The 18889-nt window shown below is 41.3% G+C and overlaps 1 protein-coding gene across 1 annotated transcript; it reads right to left on the reverse strand.

The window, feature by feature from the left end:
* Positions 1–996: 996 nt before the first annotated feature.
* LOC139026811 (receptor-type tyrosine-protein phosphatase H-like) lies at positions 997–3930 on the reverse strand (the record flags this gene model as incomplete). The annotated part of the gene is made up of 5 exons (XM_070442093.1): positions 3658–3930; positions 2312–2354; positions 1837–2106; positions 1493–1759; positions 997–1266 (listed from the first exon to the last, which is right to left on the reverse strand). Coding segments are annotated over exons 2-5 (808 nt in total), but the record flags the coding sequence as incomplete, so codon positions are not given.
* Between the last annotated feature and the right edge of the window lie 14959 nt (positions 3931–18889).

Here is an 18889-nt window from a genome sequence, read left to right on the forward strand (position 1 = left end):
ATATATATATATATATATATATATTTATACAGGGTGGTGCCGGTACAGAGTCAATGTAGTTGAGGCAGTATGTACATGTATGTAGAGTTAATTAAAGTGACTATGCATAGATGACAACAGAGCGTGGCAGTGGTGTGGAGGGGGGGTGCAAATAGTCTGGGTAGCCATTTGACTAGATGTTCAGGAGTCTTATGGCTTGGGGCTAAAAGCTGTTTAGATGCCTCTTGGACATAGACTTGGCGCTCCGGTACCGCTTGCCGTGCGGTAGCAGAGAGAACAGTCTATGACTAGGGTGGCTGGATTCCTTGACATATGGCTTTTGCCCGGACTATATTGTCTGGTGAAAGGATGACATGAAACTAAGTAACTCATAAAATTACTTTTTCTATATGTTGGCAACCGTTTTATAAAAGGCTCTCGAAACCGGGAATTATCATGAAAAACACCCTCTAAGAACAGTCCTTAGTAGTCGAAAAAGTATTAAAGGCCAGCTTGCATTCCTTTAGATATGGGAAGAAATAAGCTTAAAACAGAAGTCACACAACAAAATTTGGATTTGTAAAGTAACAGAAATGAGGGGTTTCAGCTATATTCATTTAGCACTGCTGCTAAATTGTTGCAACCACACCAATTTCTTTAAATATAAAATAAAAGAACGCTGTGATTATAAATCCTTTCCACAATAAATAGTGTTTTACACTGTGCTACTGATAAAGTTAAAGCAAGCAGAGGCAGATCAACTCCTTGACATAATGACTCACACTAATGGGAAGCAAGAATTCAGATATTATAAAAACTTGTATTAATTTCAGCACCAAACTGCATGATGAGATCTGGGGAATTCACCATCATATATTTCTCATCAGGGAAGATACTGTACCTTCACATCCCATATTGACACATCCATTATGATTAGTTCATCGTTATTTTGATAACTAGTTCAAGTTTAATACACATTTACACCAGACATCATAATTAAGTTCGGTACTTCCTTACCTGTGGTGAGGGTTGTTGACACCAGTTGACTTTGCTTTCCATCTTCCAGCACAGTGCAGACAATGACAGAGTATTCAGTAGCAGGTTTCAGGTCAGAGAGAGTGAATCTGTGTGAAGATGTGGTAGTGATGTGTGGTTCTGTCCCTGGACAGTGGTAGGAGATCTGGTAATGATGTTGGGTTTGTTCCAATCCTGGTGGCTGGTTCCAGCTAACAGCAGCTGATGTGGTGTCCACTGAGTCAACAGTCAGCTGGTCTGGAGCAGGAAGTACTAAGGGAAAATACATTACTGTCAGTGCTATAGTTTAACTCTAGAAATAAACTACAGGAGGAAAAGTAGAATATAAGTCGAAAAAGTATTAAAGGCCAGCTTGCAATTCCTTTAGATATGGGAAGAAATAAGCTTAAAACAGATGTTGGATTTATAATATAACATAATGTCTGTTCTGTTTACTGGTAAAGAGATGAGCTGTAACAAGGTGAGGTAGATCTCTTACTAGTGCAGATGGTTGTAAAGACAGGTTCACTCTGTTCCCCATTCTTCAGCACAGTAGAGATGCTGACAGTGTACTCAGTACCAGGTTGCAGGTTTGAGAATGTGTTGTGGCAGTCTTTAGTATTCTCTGCATGGAGGTCTGTTCCTGGGCTGTAGTAGGATATGAGGAAGCGCTGTGGGACTTTCTCCATTCCTTCAGCCTTGGTCCAGTGGAGAGTGAAGGAGGTCTCTTTCAAATGTTCTACCTTTAAGTCTCTGGGTGGAACCACTGGAACAAAAATATTTTTATGTTAAGAAGATCCATAACAAAATCTCTTAAAACATGACTAAAACCAAACTCTTTACCTGTGGATAACGATGCTGAGACCCATCTGCTTTGTCTGCCATCTTCTCCCTCTGTGGCCACACTGAACTGATACTTTTCACCAGGTTGGAGACTGCTTATTTTAAGATGATACCCGCCTTTCACTTTTGATGAGTCCGTTTCCCCCAGGTCACACCCCCAGGTCACTCTGAACTGGTGTGGCCCCTTCAGCCCCTCAGGAGAACCCCAGCTCAGAGACACAGAGTCTGATGTCACTGACAGGACCCGGATCTTCCCAGGAGGGGGCAGCACTGGTGAAGACATGACAGGAGAGAAAAAAACAGACTTCATTGGAACCACAAATGCATACTACTTTATCAGAATTTAAGAAGTAACAAATCATATCTTAAACAATAATTTAAAAAATGGTATATACATAATTGTTCACAAGTTTTCACTAAAGATCTCAAAGAACAACTTTTGGGCCAATTAATTATTGATTGTACATGCACTTACTGTCGACTGACACTGGCCTTTGGTGTTGCTCTCCATCAAAAGTCTTGAGCAGTGGAAACAGAGTAAGAAATCTTTTCACTGAAAAAACTAAATGTTTATGTTGCAAAACAAGCAATGACAAAGCTTGTAGCTTGAACTTGCATAAACAGTACTAGCAAATCTTCTGTAATAAGTACACTACATTGCCAACAGTATGTGGACGCCTGCTGATCAAACATCTCATTCCAAAATCATGGGCATTAATATGAAGTTTCCACTAGATGTTGGAACATCGCTGAGGGGACTCGCTTCCATTCAGCCACAAGGGCATTAGTGAGGTCAGGCACTGATGTTGGGTGATTAGTCCTGGCTCGCAGTCCGTGTTCCAATTCATCCCAAAGGTGTTCGATGGAGTTGAGGTCAAGGCTCTGTGCAGGCCAGTCATGTTCTTCCACACAGATCTCGACAAACCATTTATGTATGGACCTCGCTTTGTGCACAGGGGCATTGTCATGTTGAAACAGGAAAGAGCCTTCCCCAAACTGTTGCCACAAAGTTGGAAGCACAGAATTGTCTAGAATGGATCAAAAGGGGCCTAGCCCGAACCATGAAAAACATCCCCAGAACAATATTCCTCCTCCACCAAACTTTACAGTTGGCACTATGCAGTCGGGCAGGTAGCGTTCTCCTGGCATCAGCCAAACCCAGATTCACCCAGATGCATCTGTTGGACTGCAAGATGGTAAAGTGTGATTTATCATTCCAGAGAACGCGTTTCCACTACTCCAGAGTCCAATGGCGGGGAGTTTTACACCACTCCAGCCAACGCTTGGCATTGCACATAGTGATCTTAGGCTTGTTTGTGGCTGATCGGCCATGGAAACTAATTTCATGAAGCTCCCGGCGAACATTTAGTGTGCTGACGTTGCTTCCAGAGGCAGTTTGGAACTCGGTATTGAGTGTTGCAACTGAGGACACGCGCTTCAGCACTGTGGTAATGTTCTGTGCGCTTGTGCGGCCTATCACTTAACGGTTGAGCCGTTGTTGCTCCTAAATGTTTATACTTCACAATAACAGCACTTACAGTTGACCGGGGCAGCTCTAGCAGGGCAGAAATTTGACGAACTGACTTGTTTGAAAGGTGACATCCTATGATGGTAACACGTTGAAAGTCACTGAGCTCTTCAGTAAGGCCATTATACTGGCAATGTTTGTCTATGGCGATTGCATGCCTGTGTGCTAGATTTTATACACCTGTCAGCAATGGGTGTGGCTGAAATAGCCGAATACACAAATTTGAAGGGGTGTCCACATACTTTTGGCATTATAGTGTATATTCAGGTATAATGACGGGGTAAATCAACTACCTGTTTTCCAGCTTGTTTTAGCTCTTCAACGATCGTGTCATGACCTTTGTGCTTTGTCACTGAACACTCCAAGCAGATCAGCTTCTGGTCTGTCCTGCAGAACACCTCCAGAGCTCTGTGGTTGCTCCTGACAGAGTCTCTCCTCCAGGTCTCCAGTCACCTCTACCAGTGTGTGTCTCTGCAGTGCTGCTATTGTATAGTGCTTCCTAACGTGGGTCTCCACAGTAGGACACACTGCAGGTCAGACAGAACTTCACAGCTTGGACCTCAGAGCAGATATCACAGGTACCTCTCCTGGCCTGGTTGGGAATCGGAAATAACATTTATCAAATACATTGATCACAAGAACCTGACCCATTCAGTTTAACACATAATGGCCTGATAATATAACACATGGTAACCTTCCTATAACTCTATGCTATCATGATAATATAACACATGGTAACCTACTCATCATATCTTCTGTGCATTTTTGTCTCACCTTCAGTCACAAATAATTACGATTTTTTCTATTACGACATAGGCTCAAAGGAGTATGAAAATATTACCCTTTGAAATGAAAAGGTTGATTCATGGATTGGTCACTTTCATTGATAAATAACCAGATGAAACAGACTCTGCCATCCCTTGGTTGGGCCTGCAAGTAGTACAAGACAGTCATGCAACATAATACAACAATGAATAATGAGTCAGAACTTATCATTTTAGTTAAACTCATTTCTACAGACGTAAAATTATTTTGATCCTTTATCCATTTATCAAATATATTGATGAACAGATTATTTCTCCTGATGTTTACTCTGCACTGCAACATTAAGATGAAAAAGTAAACATGTAATAACTGAAGAATTAGATTTATAGTTGGTTATTACTAAATTAATACAACAGGTGGGTCTAATCCTGAATGCTGATTGTTACACCCACATTCCAGTCGTGTCTATTCTACAAGTTAAAAACCGGCTAAATCTATGATGTTAAAATGCCTATTTACTCTGTTCCATCTGACTGCACAATCCACTGTCTCATCAGAGCATTTCTTTTAGACTAACATTTAGTTTTCTCTAACAATCGACAATTTGTATAAACCTTGTTGTCTGTCTCCGACATTCGCAACATTGTTTCAATATTGAAATTCGATATCCTGCTGTCCCATAGTAATGAACATGTAGGGGTCAGGATGAGACAGTGTCAGAGGAATTTTATAATTCCTTTATGTGCTCATTAATTAAAATCACTCTGTTTGTTTCTAAGAATTTGTAAGATCCTTATTAACATAAAATAGACAGGGAACAGTCTTATTAAAAATAGATAATAGTATTTATTCTCGGAGCACGCTCCCATTTAACCTTAAACAACAGTTTATATACAAAATATGACGTCATTGGTTACAGAATAAAGCTCCTCCTCTTGACCAAGATAAAACCGGTTCAAAAGTTCATTCCAACTCACCATGACACACAATATGACACACAATATCAGTTATTCTCCTGAAGGCTCACTATAATTTATTACCACTTTAGCAGACAACTCAAGATAATGGAAGACCTAAAAAGTTACTCACTGCCTTATCTAAACATCCCAGGGCTAAGTCGGGTCGGTTCAACCATAGTTTAACGATCCTTTTGGCTTACTTTATAACCCACAGCACAAACCTCTCTAACTAAGTTGGAATGGTGTTTATTATGTTTTAATTACTCCTTGTTCATACTACATAATCCCTTCCTTATGAATTAACATTATTAATCAGATATAATTATACAGGGTAGAGTTTAAATTAGTTATAGTTTTATCTAAATGTAGAAATTGTTTAGTCATTATTCATAAAATTCCTAACAGACAGACAGGCAGTGTTTCTCAGCCAGTTGAAATCATGAATCAGCTGGCATAATTTTTATGGATATATACAAAGAAATGTCAATTGAAAAAAGGTCAAACTAAACAAAATGCAGCTAGTTTAGTCTTTCCAGCTTCAATTTGAAGTGATTGTGTTAGCTGTGTTGTTGGCTAGCTCCTCTGAACAACAGTGTCCTGACAAGAGAGCACATTTTCTATGCCAGGCGAAATCGCTTCTCATTAGCTCATTGTTATGGGTGTATCCAAATAAATGTCACTAGAAAACAGTTTAAACAAATTAAAATGCAGCTACTGTTGTTATTCTGGCTGCACTGTTTGACGTGACTGTACGTTAGCCGTAGTTGGCTAGCTGGAAAGCATGGGATAAGAGCGTTACCAGCCAGTATGGCAATGAAACATTTTGAACGAACGACTGGGTCACGTCTCTGGCAACCGAACCAATAGAACGAACAACGACTACACAAGGCAGGTAGCCTAGTGGTTAGAGCGTTGGACTAGTAACCGGAAGGTTGCAAGAATGAATCCCTGAGCTGACAAGATACAAATCTGTTGTTCTGCCCCTGAACAAGGCAGTTAACCCACTGTTCCTAGGACGTCATTGAAAATAAGAATTTGTTCTTAACTGACTTGCCTAGTTAAATAAAAGGGGGAAAAAATACAAATAAAAAAACAGCCGGCTTGGGTAGCAACCCTAGATTTGTGTCGGGACTATATCTTGTGGAAGAAAGAAATAGTATGAATAAATTTAATCAAAATTAAAGTTTTAATGAAAATATGTAAAATCCTTATTGAATATGTTTGGTAACCCGTTGTATAACAGTTGATAATGCCCGAAGGCTGCTGTTCGAGCCCTAAACAACACCCATGCAAACATATCCTCCAAACACCGGCTTCTCTGGCATTAATCACTTAATTATAGAGATGGTTCTAAATATGTGAAATATGTGAAATAGCTAGTAATGTGAATTGGAAGCTCTCTTCTAGACAACTACATGTATTAGATAACTGTTCTATTTCCTGGTAACATGTAGAAACTCTCCTCTCCTAATTTCTTCCTCTTTCTAGAACAACTACATGGTATTAGATAACTGCTTGCTATTTCTCTGGGTAACATCTAGAAACTCACCTTTTCTTTGTGAAGAGGAGCCTCCTCTTTGAAATGCAGAGGGCGATTCATAGATTCACCACTCTTCATTTGATAAACAGCCAGAGGAAACCGACTCGGTCTATCTGGAATGCGACAGCTGCCTAATAATACAAAGACAAATCAAACTCACATATGCAGCATTACAGAAGTGAAATAACGCCTATGGTTGTCCTCAGTCATTTACAGGCTAACCAAATATTTTATATTTTTCTGTTAAATGTACCGGTGCAAAGTAACTTGTGATCCTTCTAAAAATACATTACTTATAAAAAAAAGGAACATACAGTATCTAAGTCGTTCAACGAGCACTTGTGCGCACACACACACACACACACACACACACAACCACACACACCGACACACACACACACACAACACACACACACACACACACACACACACACACACACCACCTCTTATATCAGGGTCCATGTGGTCTCATCAAATCCTTGTTTTGGTGACGCCACCTTATTACTTTCTTTAGGGATGGCTCCACCCTCATCCCCTGATTGATAACTCATTATAACTCTCAGAGAGCGAGGTTCTCACAATCCTGAAGAAGGACTGTCTGCCGTCCCATATCAATCTTGATGATAACTCAATTATAAACTACTCAGAGATGAAATCTCAGCATCTCTGAAGAACTGGCTTGGTACCATAATTCAATCTTTGTAAATAAGAAGAGTAAACAGATTAATTATAACGTTTAAATACAAAAGCAGAGTAGCCTACTGTTGGCCTGCTGTTGCTGGCGGATTTAAATTGACGTTATAATGGCATTCTGGTAAAGCATTTGCTAACAGAATGCAATTGTTGAAAAAAATGCAAAAGGCAGAAAAGTGTTATTGATATAATATTCATTATGTAAAAAAATATATATATGCTTGAAAACGAAGTTTATATAACTTAGGTTGGAGATCATTAAAACTCGTTTTTCACCACTCCACAAATTTCTTGGTTTAAACCTCTCTAGGTGTACGTGGGACGCTAACTGTCCCACTGACCAACATCAGTGAAAGTGCAGGGCGCCAAATTTAAACAACAGAACAACAATCTCATAATTGAAATTCCTCAACATACAAGTATATAATACACCAGTTTAAAGAATACACTTCCTTAATCCAACCACATGGTTCTGATTCAAAAAGCTTTTACGGTGAAAGCATACCTATCGATTAATGTTAGGTCAGCACCTAGTCACAAAAACATACAGCCATTTTTCCAGCCAAAGAGAGGAGTCACAAAAAAGCAGAAATAGTAATAAAATTAATCACTAACCTTTGATGATCTTCATCAGGATGGCACCATAGGGACTTCATGTTACACAATACATGTATGTTTTTGTTCGGATAAAGTTCATATTTATATGCCAAAACTCAGTTTACATTGGCGCGTTATGGTCAAAAATGCATTGTCTCAAACAAACATCCGGTGAAAGTGCAGAGAGCACGATCAAATTTACAGAAATACTCATTAAAATGTTGATGAAAATACAAGTGTTTATACATGAAATTAAAGATATACTTCAGCAACCGCTGTGTCAGATTTCAAAAAAGCTTTACAAAAAGAAGCATACCCTGCGATAATCTTGAGTACAGCGCCTCAGACACCAAATCAAGCCATACAGATACCTGTCATGTTGTGGAGTCAACAAAAGTCAGAAGGAGCATTATAAATATTCACTTACCTTTGATGTTCTTCATCGGAATGCACTCCAGGAATCCCAGTACCACAAATAAATGTTAGTTTTGTTCGATAAAGTCATCATTTATGTCCAAATACCTTCCTTTTTGGTTCGGGGCGTTTAGTCCAGTAATCCAAATGTGCAGGCACTAGGTCCAGACAAAGTCAAAAAAGTAGTATTACAGTTTCGTAGAAACATGTCAATGATGTACAGTTGCGGGGAGAACAAGTATTTGATACACTGCCGATTTTGCAGGTTTTCCTACTTACAAAGCATGTAGAGGTCTGTAATTTTTATCATATGGTACACTTCAACTGTGAGAGACGGAATCTAAAACAAAAATCCAGAAAATCACATTGTATGATTTTTAAGTTTAAAAAAAATCATTTGAATGACATAAGTATTGTGATACACAGCAAAGCAGAACTTAATATTTGTACAGAAACCTTTGTTTGCAATTACAGAGATCATAATGTTTCTGTAGTTCTTGACCAGGTTTTGCACACACTGCAGCAGGGATTTTGGCCCACTCTCCATACAGACTTCTCCAGATCCTTCTAGGTTTCGGGGCTGTGCTGCAGGCAATACGGACTTTCAGCTCCCTCCAAAGATTTCTTATTGGGTTCAGGTCTGGAGACTGGCTAGCCACTCCAGGACCTTGAGATGCTTCTTATGGAGCCACTCCTTAGTTGCCCTGGCTGTGTGTTTCGGGTCGTTGTCATGCTGGAAGACCCAGCCACGAGCCATGCATCTTCAATGCTCTTACTGAGGGAAGGAGGTTGTTGGCCAAGATCTCGCGATACATGGCCCATCCATCCTCCCTCAATACGGTGCAGTCGTCCTGTCCCTTTGCAGAAAAAGCATCCCCAAGAATGATGTTTCCACCTCCATGCTTCACGGTTGGGATGGTGTTCTTGGGGTTTGTACTCATCCTTCTTCTTCCTCCAAACACAGGCGCGCGAGTGGTTAGACCAAAAAGCTATATTTTTGTCTCATCAGACCACATGACCTTCTCCCATTCCTCTTTGGATCATCCAGATGGTCATTGGCAAACTTCAGATGGGCCTGGACATGCGCTGGCTTGAGCAGGGGGACCTTGCGTGTTGCTGCAGGATTTTACCATGACGGCGTAGTGTGTTATTAATGGTTTTCTTTGATACTGTGGTCCCAGCTCTCTTCAGGTCATTGACCAGGTCCTGCGTGTAGTTCTGGGCTGATCCCTCACCTTCCTCATGATCATTGATGCCCACGAGGTAGATCTTGCATGGAGCCCCAGACCGAGGGTGATTGACCGTCATCTTGAATTTCTTCCATTTTCTAAATATTGCGCCAACACTTGTTGCCTTCTCACCAAGCTGCTTGCCTATTGTCCTGTAGCCCATCCCAGCCTTGTGCAGGTCTACAATTTTATCCCTGATGTCCTTACACAGCTCTCTGGTCTTGGACATTGTGGAGAGGTTGGAGTCTCTTTGATTGAGTGTGTGGACAGGTGCTTTTATACAGGTAACGAGTTCAAACAGGTGCAGTTAATACAGGTAATGAGTGGAGAACAGGAGGGCTCTATAAGAAAAAACTAACAGGTCTTGTGAGAGCCGAATTCTTATGTTTGTTAGGTTTTCAAATACTTATTTCATGCAATAAAATGCTAATAATTACTTAAAAATCATACATGTGATTTTCTGGATTTTTAAAAAAAGATTCCGTCTCTCACAGTTGAAGTGTACCTATGATAAAAATTACAGACCTCTACATGCTTTGTAAGTAGGAAAACCTGCAAAATCGGCAGTGTAACAAAAACTTGTTCTCCCACTGTATATAATTCAATCTTTAGAATGTTTTTATCATAAATTCTCAATAATATTCCAACGCGACAATTCCTTTGTCTTTAGAAATGAAAGGGAAACGCGAGGACAAAACTAAAGGTTTTCAAACCAGACACCTGGTTCAAACAGCTCTTATTCGTCCCCTTCACAGTAGAAGCCTGAAACAACGTTCTCAAGACTGTTGACATCTAGTGGAAGCCGTAGGAAGTGTGGGACCGCCATAGACACTGTATATTTCGTAGGCCAATTACTTGAAAAACTACAAACCTCAGTATTCCCACTTTACTGGTTGGATTTTTCAGGTTGTTCGCCTGCCATAAGAGTGCTGTTATACTCACAGACATCATTCAAACAGTTTTAGAACTTCAGAGTGTTTTCTATCCAAATCTACTAATTATATGCATAGCCAAGGCATCTGGGCCTGATAAAGCAGGCAGTTTACTCTGGAGGCTTTTCATCCGGAAGTGAAAATACTGCCCCCTACCCAAAGAAGTTTTAACAACCTATAGTTTTGGCAAATCGGTTAGGACAGCAATTTTTCCAACAATTGTTTACAGACAGATTATTTCACTGTATCCCAATTCCAGTGGGTCAGAAGGTTTACATACACAAAGTTGACTGCTGCCTTTAACAGCTTGGAAAATTCCAGAAAATTATGTCATGCTGTTAGAAGCTTTGATAGCTCACCGACATCATTTGGACTCATTGGAGGTTGTAACTGTGGGATGTATTGTCACATCCTACCTCCAAACTCCAGTAATGCCTTCTTTGCTTGACATCATGGGAAAATTCAAAAAAATCAGCCAAGACCTCAGAAAAATAATTGTTAGACCTCCACAAGTCTGGTTCATCCTTGGAGCAATTTCCAAACGCCTAAAGGTTAACCACGTTCATCTGTTACAAACAATAGGTACTCAGTAATAAAACACCATGCGGACCAGCAAGCCGTCACACCGCTCAGAAGAGACGCCATTTCTGTCTCCTAGAGGATGAAAGTACTTGGTGCGAAAAGTGCAAATGCCATCCCAGAACAACAGCAAAAGGACCTTGTTGAAGATGCTGGAGGAAACCAGGTACAAAAGTAATCTATATCCACAGGTAAAACGGAGTTCTATATTCGACATAACCTGAAAGGCCGCTCAGCAAGGAAGAGGCGCAATGCTGCAAAACCGCCATAAAAAGCCAGGATTCGGTTTGCAACCTCACATGGGGACAAAGCATCGACTTTTTGAGAAATGCCCTCTGGTCTGATGAAACAAAAATATAACTGTTTTGCCATTAATGACCATCGTTATGTTTGGGAAGAAAGGGGAAGGCTTGCAAGCCAAAAGAACACCTGGCCAACCGTGAAGCACGGGTTGGCAGCATCATGTTAGTGCGGGGTGGTTTGCTGCGGAGGTGACTTGGGTGCACTTCACAAAATAGATGGCATCATGAGGATGCGAAAATGTGAAATATTGAAAGCAAACATCTTAAGACATCAGTCAGGATGTTAAAGCTTTCGCTCACAAATGGCTCTTCCAAATGAACAATGACCCCAAGACATACTTCCAAAGTTGTGGCAAAATGGGGCTTAAGGACAACAAAGTCAAGGTATTGGAGTGGCCTTCACAAAGCCCTGACCTCATATCCTATAGAAAATGTGTGGGCAGAACTGAAAAAGTGTGTGCGAGCAAGGAGGCCTACAAACCTGACTCCGTTACACCAGCTCTGTCAGGAGGAATGGGGCCAAATTCACCCAAACTTATTGTGGGAAGCTTGTGGAAGGCTACTCGAAACGTTTTACCCAAGTTAAACAAATTAAAGGCAATGCTACCAAATACTAATTGTGTATATGTAAACTTCTGACCCACTGGGGATGTGATGAAAAAAATAAAAGCGGAAATAAATCATTCTCTCTACTATTATTCTAACATTTCACATTCTTAAAATAAAGTGGTGATCCTAACTGACCTAAGAAAGGGAATTTTTACTAGGATTAAATGTCAGGAATTGTGAAAAACTGAGTTTAAATTTATTTGGCTACGGTGTATGTAAACGTCCGACTTCAACTGTATATATTTAACCCAGCAATATAGACTACGTTATCTGGTAATTGTTTAGCCCACTTTCTATGCATAATTATAGTCCAATATATAATTAGGTTATTTTGTTGTCTTTTTTTTGTCGTCATCTTTTAGGAGAGTGTATTAGCCACGATCCACCCCAACCTGGTCATACAGTTTATGTCAAATTGACTTTTTCTTTTCTCTCTTTTTGCATTTTAGTTAACCCTAACACTTTTCCTAACCTGAACCTAATTCTCCTAACCCAGTGGTTCCCAAACTTTTTATAGTCCCGTACCCCTTCAAACATTCAACCCGACTCGTGGGAAGTGACAACGAGCTCTTATAGGACCAGGGCACAAGTAATAATATAATTATAATCTTTATTTAGCCATCTTACATATAAAACCTTATTTATTCATAAAAAATTGTGAATAACTCACCACAGGTTAATGCGAAGGGTGTGCTTGAAAGGATGCACATAATTCTGCAATGTTGGGTTGTATTGGAGAGAGTCTGTCTTAAATCATTTCCCACACATAGTCTGTGCCTTTATGTAGTTTATGCTAGTGAGGGCCGAGAATCCACTCTCACATAGGTACGTGGTTGCAAAGGGCATCAGTGTCTTAACAGCGCGATTTGCCAATGTGACGCCCTGACCTTAGTTTTCTATGTTTATTGTATTATTTTGGTCAGGTCAGGGTGTGACGAGGGTGGGTATGTTTGTTTGTCCTGTCTAGGGTTTTTTGTATATCTAGGGGTGTTTGTTAGTCTAGGTTATTATAGGTCTATGGTGGCCTGAATTGGTTCCCAATCAGAGACAGCTGTTTATCGTTGTCTCTGATTGGGGATCCAATTTAGGTTGCCATTTTCCATTTTGGTTTTGTGGGTAGTTGTCTATGTGTAGTTGCATGTCAGCACTAGTTGTTTATAGCTTCACGTTCGTTTTGTTAGTTTGTTTAAGTGTTCTTTGTTTAATAAAGAAGAATGTATTCCAATCGCGCCTTGGTCTCATCATTACGACGAACGTGACAGACAAGGCAAGAAACTGAGGGCAGCCCTATCCAGAAATCTGGCAGCGGCTTCTGATTAAATTAAATTTGCACAGAACCGCTTATTGCAATTTCGATGAGGCTCTCTTGCTCAGATATCGGTAAGTGAACTGAAGGCAGGGCATGAAAGGGATAATGAATCCAGTTGTTAGTGTCGTCCGTTTCGGGAAAGTATCTGTGTAATTGCGCACCCAGATCACTCAGGTGCTTCGCTATATCACATTTGACATTGTCTGTAGGCTTGAGTTCATTTGCACACAAAACAAATCATACAATGATGGAAAGACCTGTATGTTGCCCTTGTTAAGGCAGACAGAGAAGAGCTCCAACTTCTTAATCATAGCCTCAATTTTGTCCCGCACATTGAATATAGTTGCGGAGAGTCCCTGTAATCCTCAATTCAGATCATTCAGGCGAGAAAAAACATCACCCAGATAGGGCTGTCGTGTGAGAAACTCGTTATCATGTTAATACTTTGCCGCTTGAAAACCAGCGCACTTCTGTATGTTGTAAAAGCAGCGTTACGCTACCCATATCATTGCATAGTGGAGAAAATACATGCGAGTTCAGGGGCCTTGCTTTAACAAAGTTAACCATTTTCACTGTAGTGTCCAAAACGTCTTTCAAGCTGTCAGGCATTCCCTTGGCAGCAAGAGCGTCTCGGTGGAGTTGGGAGCAACCGCTTGCATGTGCATTACCACTCCACTACGTCTCCCTGTCTTTTGCGCCATCAGTACAGATACCAACATGTGTAGACCTTACAGTGAAATGCTTACTTACAGGCTCTAACCAACAGGTGTAGACCTTACAGTGAAATGCTGACTTACAGGCTCTAACCAACAGGTGTAGACCTTACAGTGAAATGCTGACTTACAGGCTCTAACCAACAGGTGTAGACCTTACAGCACATATGTCAGAGTCAAGGCCCGCGGGCCACATCCGGCCCGCGAGAAGGTTTTTTACGGCCCCTGGGATGATCTTGATTTATTATTAGAACCGGCCCGCAGACCGCAGCAAGCCGGCAGCCCGCAGATCTTTTACACGCACCAATACTACATTTCCCACAATGCAACGGTGACGCACCGAGCAGTAGGCTGCTTCATTTCAATATTTATTGCCACAGCAGTCGGTCAGACATCACAGTAAAATTAACTTTCAGATACCCATCAAAAATGGCCAAAACGGAAGGTGGACACTGAGAACCGGGGGTTTCAAACAAGGTGGGAGTCGGAGTATATGTTCACGGAGGTAGCTGGAAAACCTGTGGGTCTGCTGTGTGAGAAAAGTGTGGCCGGTACTGAAAGAGTATAATCTGAGACGACATTATGAAACGAAACACGCGGACAAAAACAAGAATATGGACATGGAACAAAGGCTACAAAAGGCAGAGAATAAAAACGAGGCTCAAATTCGACAGGCTCTGTTCAAAAAAGCCAAATCACAAGGCCAGGCTTGCTGTCAAGGCCAGTTTTATTTTGGCAGAAGAGATCGCCTAAATCAGCCCGGCCATTTACGGAGGGGGATTCATCAAAAACTGCATGATTAAAGTTTGTGACGAAGTTTGCCCAGAAAAAAGGCAACTCTTTTTAAATGTGAGTCTGAGCAGAAACACCATTGCCGAGAGAGTAGACCAGTTGTCCATCAATCTAAAAGAGCAGCTTGTGAAAAGGAAAAGATTTCATTGCATATTCCTTGGCTGTGGATGAGAGCACCGACATTTCTGACATTGCCCAGTTGTCAAATTTTCATCCGCGGAGTGGACTCCAGCCTAGCGTGACAGAGGATTTGGCTTTACGTCCTATGCATGGCACAACTACGGGGCATGATTTGTATGAAGAGGTGTAAGATGTGTAAATGAGATGGAGCTGCCTTGGGAAAAACTCGTGGGTTGACAACCGACGGAGCACCTGCCGATGTTGGACACAGGAGCGGACTGGTGGCGAAGATACGGGAAAAGATGCAAGAGGAAAACGCGGACAGGTGAGCTGACAGCTTATCATTGTATCATACACCAGGAAGCGTTTGTGCGGTAAAGCCTTGAAAATGAGCATGTAAGTGAGCATCATCACGCGCACAGTTAACTTATCAGAGCCAAAGGTTTGAATCACCGCCAGTTCAAGGCATTTCTGACGGAGTTAGAAACGGAGCATGGTGATTTGCCTTATCACACAGAGGTGCGATGGCTAAGCCAGGGAAAGTGTCTTCAAAGATGTTTCGAGCTTCGTGAGGAGATTTGTCTGTTCTTGGACAGCAAAGGGAAAGACACACACAACTCCGAGACGAAATGTTTCTGGTGTGAAATGGCTTTTCTGTGTGACATTACGAGTCATCTGAATGCAATGAACTTGCAGCTGCGAGGTCGGGATCATGTCATCTCTGATATGTACAGTACAGTGAAGGCATTTAAAACCAAACTGACTCTGTGGGAGACGCAGATGCGGAAAGAAAATTTGAGCCACTTTCCCAGCTGCCAGACCTGAAGAAGAAGCTCTCTACCAGTGCGTTCCCGAGCGCACAGTTGCTAATAAAATAGGTATGCTTGCCGCTGACTTTCGACGCCGATTGCTGACTTTGAAGCACAAAAAAGCAGGTTGGAACTGCTCGGTAACCCATTTGCTGTTGACGTGGAAAAGCTCACCCACCAAACCTCCAAATGGAGTTGATTGACCTCCAATGCAATATGCACTGAGGGCAAAATATGCGGCAGTGGGTGCTGCGGAGTTCGCCCGTTTCCTCCCCGACACAATGCCCAGCTGCGCATCCAGGCTGCTCAAACGTTTGTCTATGTTTGCAGCACATACCTGTGTGAACAACTGTTTTCTTTGATGAACCTGAACAAAACATCACACAGAAGTCGACTTACTGCTGAACACCTCCACTCAATTCTGAGGATTTCCTCAGCTCAGAGCCTTACCCGAACATTTATGAACTTGTGGAAAAGATGGGACACCACCAAGTTATCACCCTCAACCTCAAACAAGTGAAACATTACTGTTGCAATCACATATTTAGAGTTTTTACTCAGTTCAAGTTTAAAAGTTAAAGTTTAATATTTGTTTTCACTGCATGTTTACTTCTCCTTAAACAAAGTGTTGTTTTGATTAATAGATTTTTTCACTTTATTTTATTGTATTTCAATCCAATTATATTTTAAAAATATTTCAGTTGAGTGGATGATAGAAAATTGCTATTATTGTTTTTTTCTTTGAAGTAAATTTAGCCCACTTTTGCTAAAATAGAAAATATAGGCTACTGATGGTGCCTTGAATACCGGTTTCTTTCATTTAATGTTCATGTTATGGGGATTTTTTATATAAAGGAAATTTGTCTTTTGTGTCTGTTGAAAATTAAAGATTACTGACAGAGCCATAAGAAAATATTGCTTTATTTATCTGATCATATTGGAATATATTTGTTAGGTTTTCAGTAGGTTCAATTAGGTTCACTAGACTATATTGCGTCATTTAAAATTTTTTCAATGAACATTCGAACAGTTGGCCCTCGGCTTGTAGCTAAATTTTTTATTTGGCCCTCCGTCCATTTGACTTTGACATCCCCTGCCTTACAGTGAAATGCTGCCTTACAGGCTCTAACCAACAGGTGTAGACCTTACATGAAATGCTTACTTACAGGCTCTAACCAACAGGTGTAGACCTTACAGTGAAATGCTACTTACAGGCTCTAACCAACAGGTGTAGACCTTACAGTGAAATGCTTACTTACAGCTCTAACCAACAGGGTGTAGACCTTACAGTGAAATGCTTACTACAGGCTCTAACCAACAGGTGTAAGACCTTACAGTGAAATGCTTACTTACAGGCTCTAACCAACAGGGTGTAGGACCTTACAGGTGAAATGCTACTTACAGGTCTAACCAACAGGTGTAGACCTTACAGTGAAATGCTTACTTACAGCTCTAAACCAACAGGTGTAGACCTGTACATGAAATGCTTACTTACAGGCTCTAACCAACAGGTGTAGACCTTACAGTGAAATGCTTACTTACAGGCTCTAACCAACAGGTGTAGACCTCACAGTGAAATGCTGACTTACAGGCTCTAACCAACAGGTGTAGACCTTACAGTGAAATGCTTACTTACAGGCTCTAACCAATAGTGCAAAAAAAAGGTGTGTCTGTGTGTGTGTGTGTAGGTAAGTAAAGAAATAAAACAACAGTAAAAAGACATTTGAAAATAACAGTAGCAAGGCTATATACATAGCAAGGCTATATACAGACACTGGTTAGTCAGGTTTATTGAGGTAGTATGTACATGTAGATATGGTTAAAGTGACTATGCATATATGATGAACAGAGAGTAGCAGTAGAGTAAAAAGAGGGGTTGAGGTGATGCAAATAGTCCGGGTAACCATTTGGTTACCTGTTCGGGAGTCTTATGGCTTGGGGGTAGAAACTGTTGAGAAGCCTTTTTTTGTCTTAGACTCTACTACCGCTTGCCATGCGGTAGTAGAGAGAACAGTCTATGACTGGAGTGCCTGGGGTCTTTGACAATTTTTAGGGCCTTCCTCTGACACTGCCTGGTGTAGAGGTCCTGGATTGCAGGCAGCTTTGCCCCAGTGATGTACTGGGCCGTACGCACTACCCTCTGAAGTGCCTTGCGGTCGGAGGCCGAGCAATTGCCGTACCAGGCAGTGATGCAACCGCACAGGATGCTCTCGATGTTGCAGCTGTAGAACCTTTTGAGGATCTCAGGACRCATGCCAAATCTTTTTAGTTTCCTGAGGGGGAATAGGGTTTGTGGGAGGGCACGACAAATGTGATTGGATGTGATATGATCGCAGTGAATCGAGGCTACTCAGGGAAGAAAAAAAACTCACCCAAATGTATAGCCCCGTTGGAAAATATAAATGTACCAGTTGAAAACACCTCTGGGTGAGCGGTTTCCTGTTTGCTTATTTCCTTATATAGSTGACTGAGTGCAGTCTTAGTGCCAGCATCTGTTTGCGGTGGTAAATAAACAGACACGAAAAATATAGATGAAAACTCTCTTGGCAAATAGCTTTTGTCGGCAGTTATTCATAAGAACTCTAGAGACTTCCTTAGATTTCGTTTCACAGCTGTTGTTTACAAATATGCACAGACCCCCCCCCCCCCCTTGTCTTACCGGAGTGTGCCGTTCCATCTAGCCGTGCAGCGTATATTCCGACAGTGAATACGTTGGCAAGTAATACTTGGTGAAGGGCAGATTTCCCACTTGCCGTCGCGATCCTTACAAAACACATAATGCTTCCCGGGAACAGGCCCAAAATCCCATTCATCTCATCGTAGAGAGAAGACGGAGAAAAATTGAGGCGGAGGCCGGCTGCCTTCTGAAATTCATAGACAATCGAATAACCCATTCAGCCTTTCCTTCTACTAGCTAACGTCAATCATTAGAAAATAAAATCGATTACCTAAGAGAAATTCAACTATCAATGCGACATAAAAACGAATATCAGTTCACGAGTCGTGGGAACGACGGACATTATCAACATATACACTGGCTGTTATACGCGCACCGCAGGACTAGATTAAGCCGCTCGCGCGATTACTTGGTTAAGAACAAGGGAGTATCTCCCAAACATCAAATATCCCTCACCATATTTACCAGGAGGTTATCCCCAAACAT

Source organism: Salvelinus sp. IW2-2015, unplaced genomic scaffold, assembly GCF_002910315.2.
Source record: "Salvelinus sp. IW2-2015 unplaced genomic scaffold, ASM291031v2 Un_scaffold5907, whole genome shotgun sequence".
Classification (NCBI taxonomy): Eukaryota; Metazoa; Chordata; class Actinopteri; order Salmoniformes; family Salmonidae; genus Salvelinus; species Salvelinus sp. IW2-2015.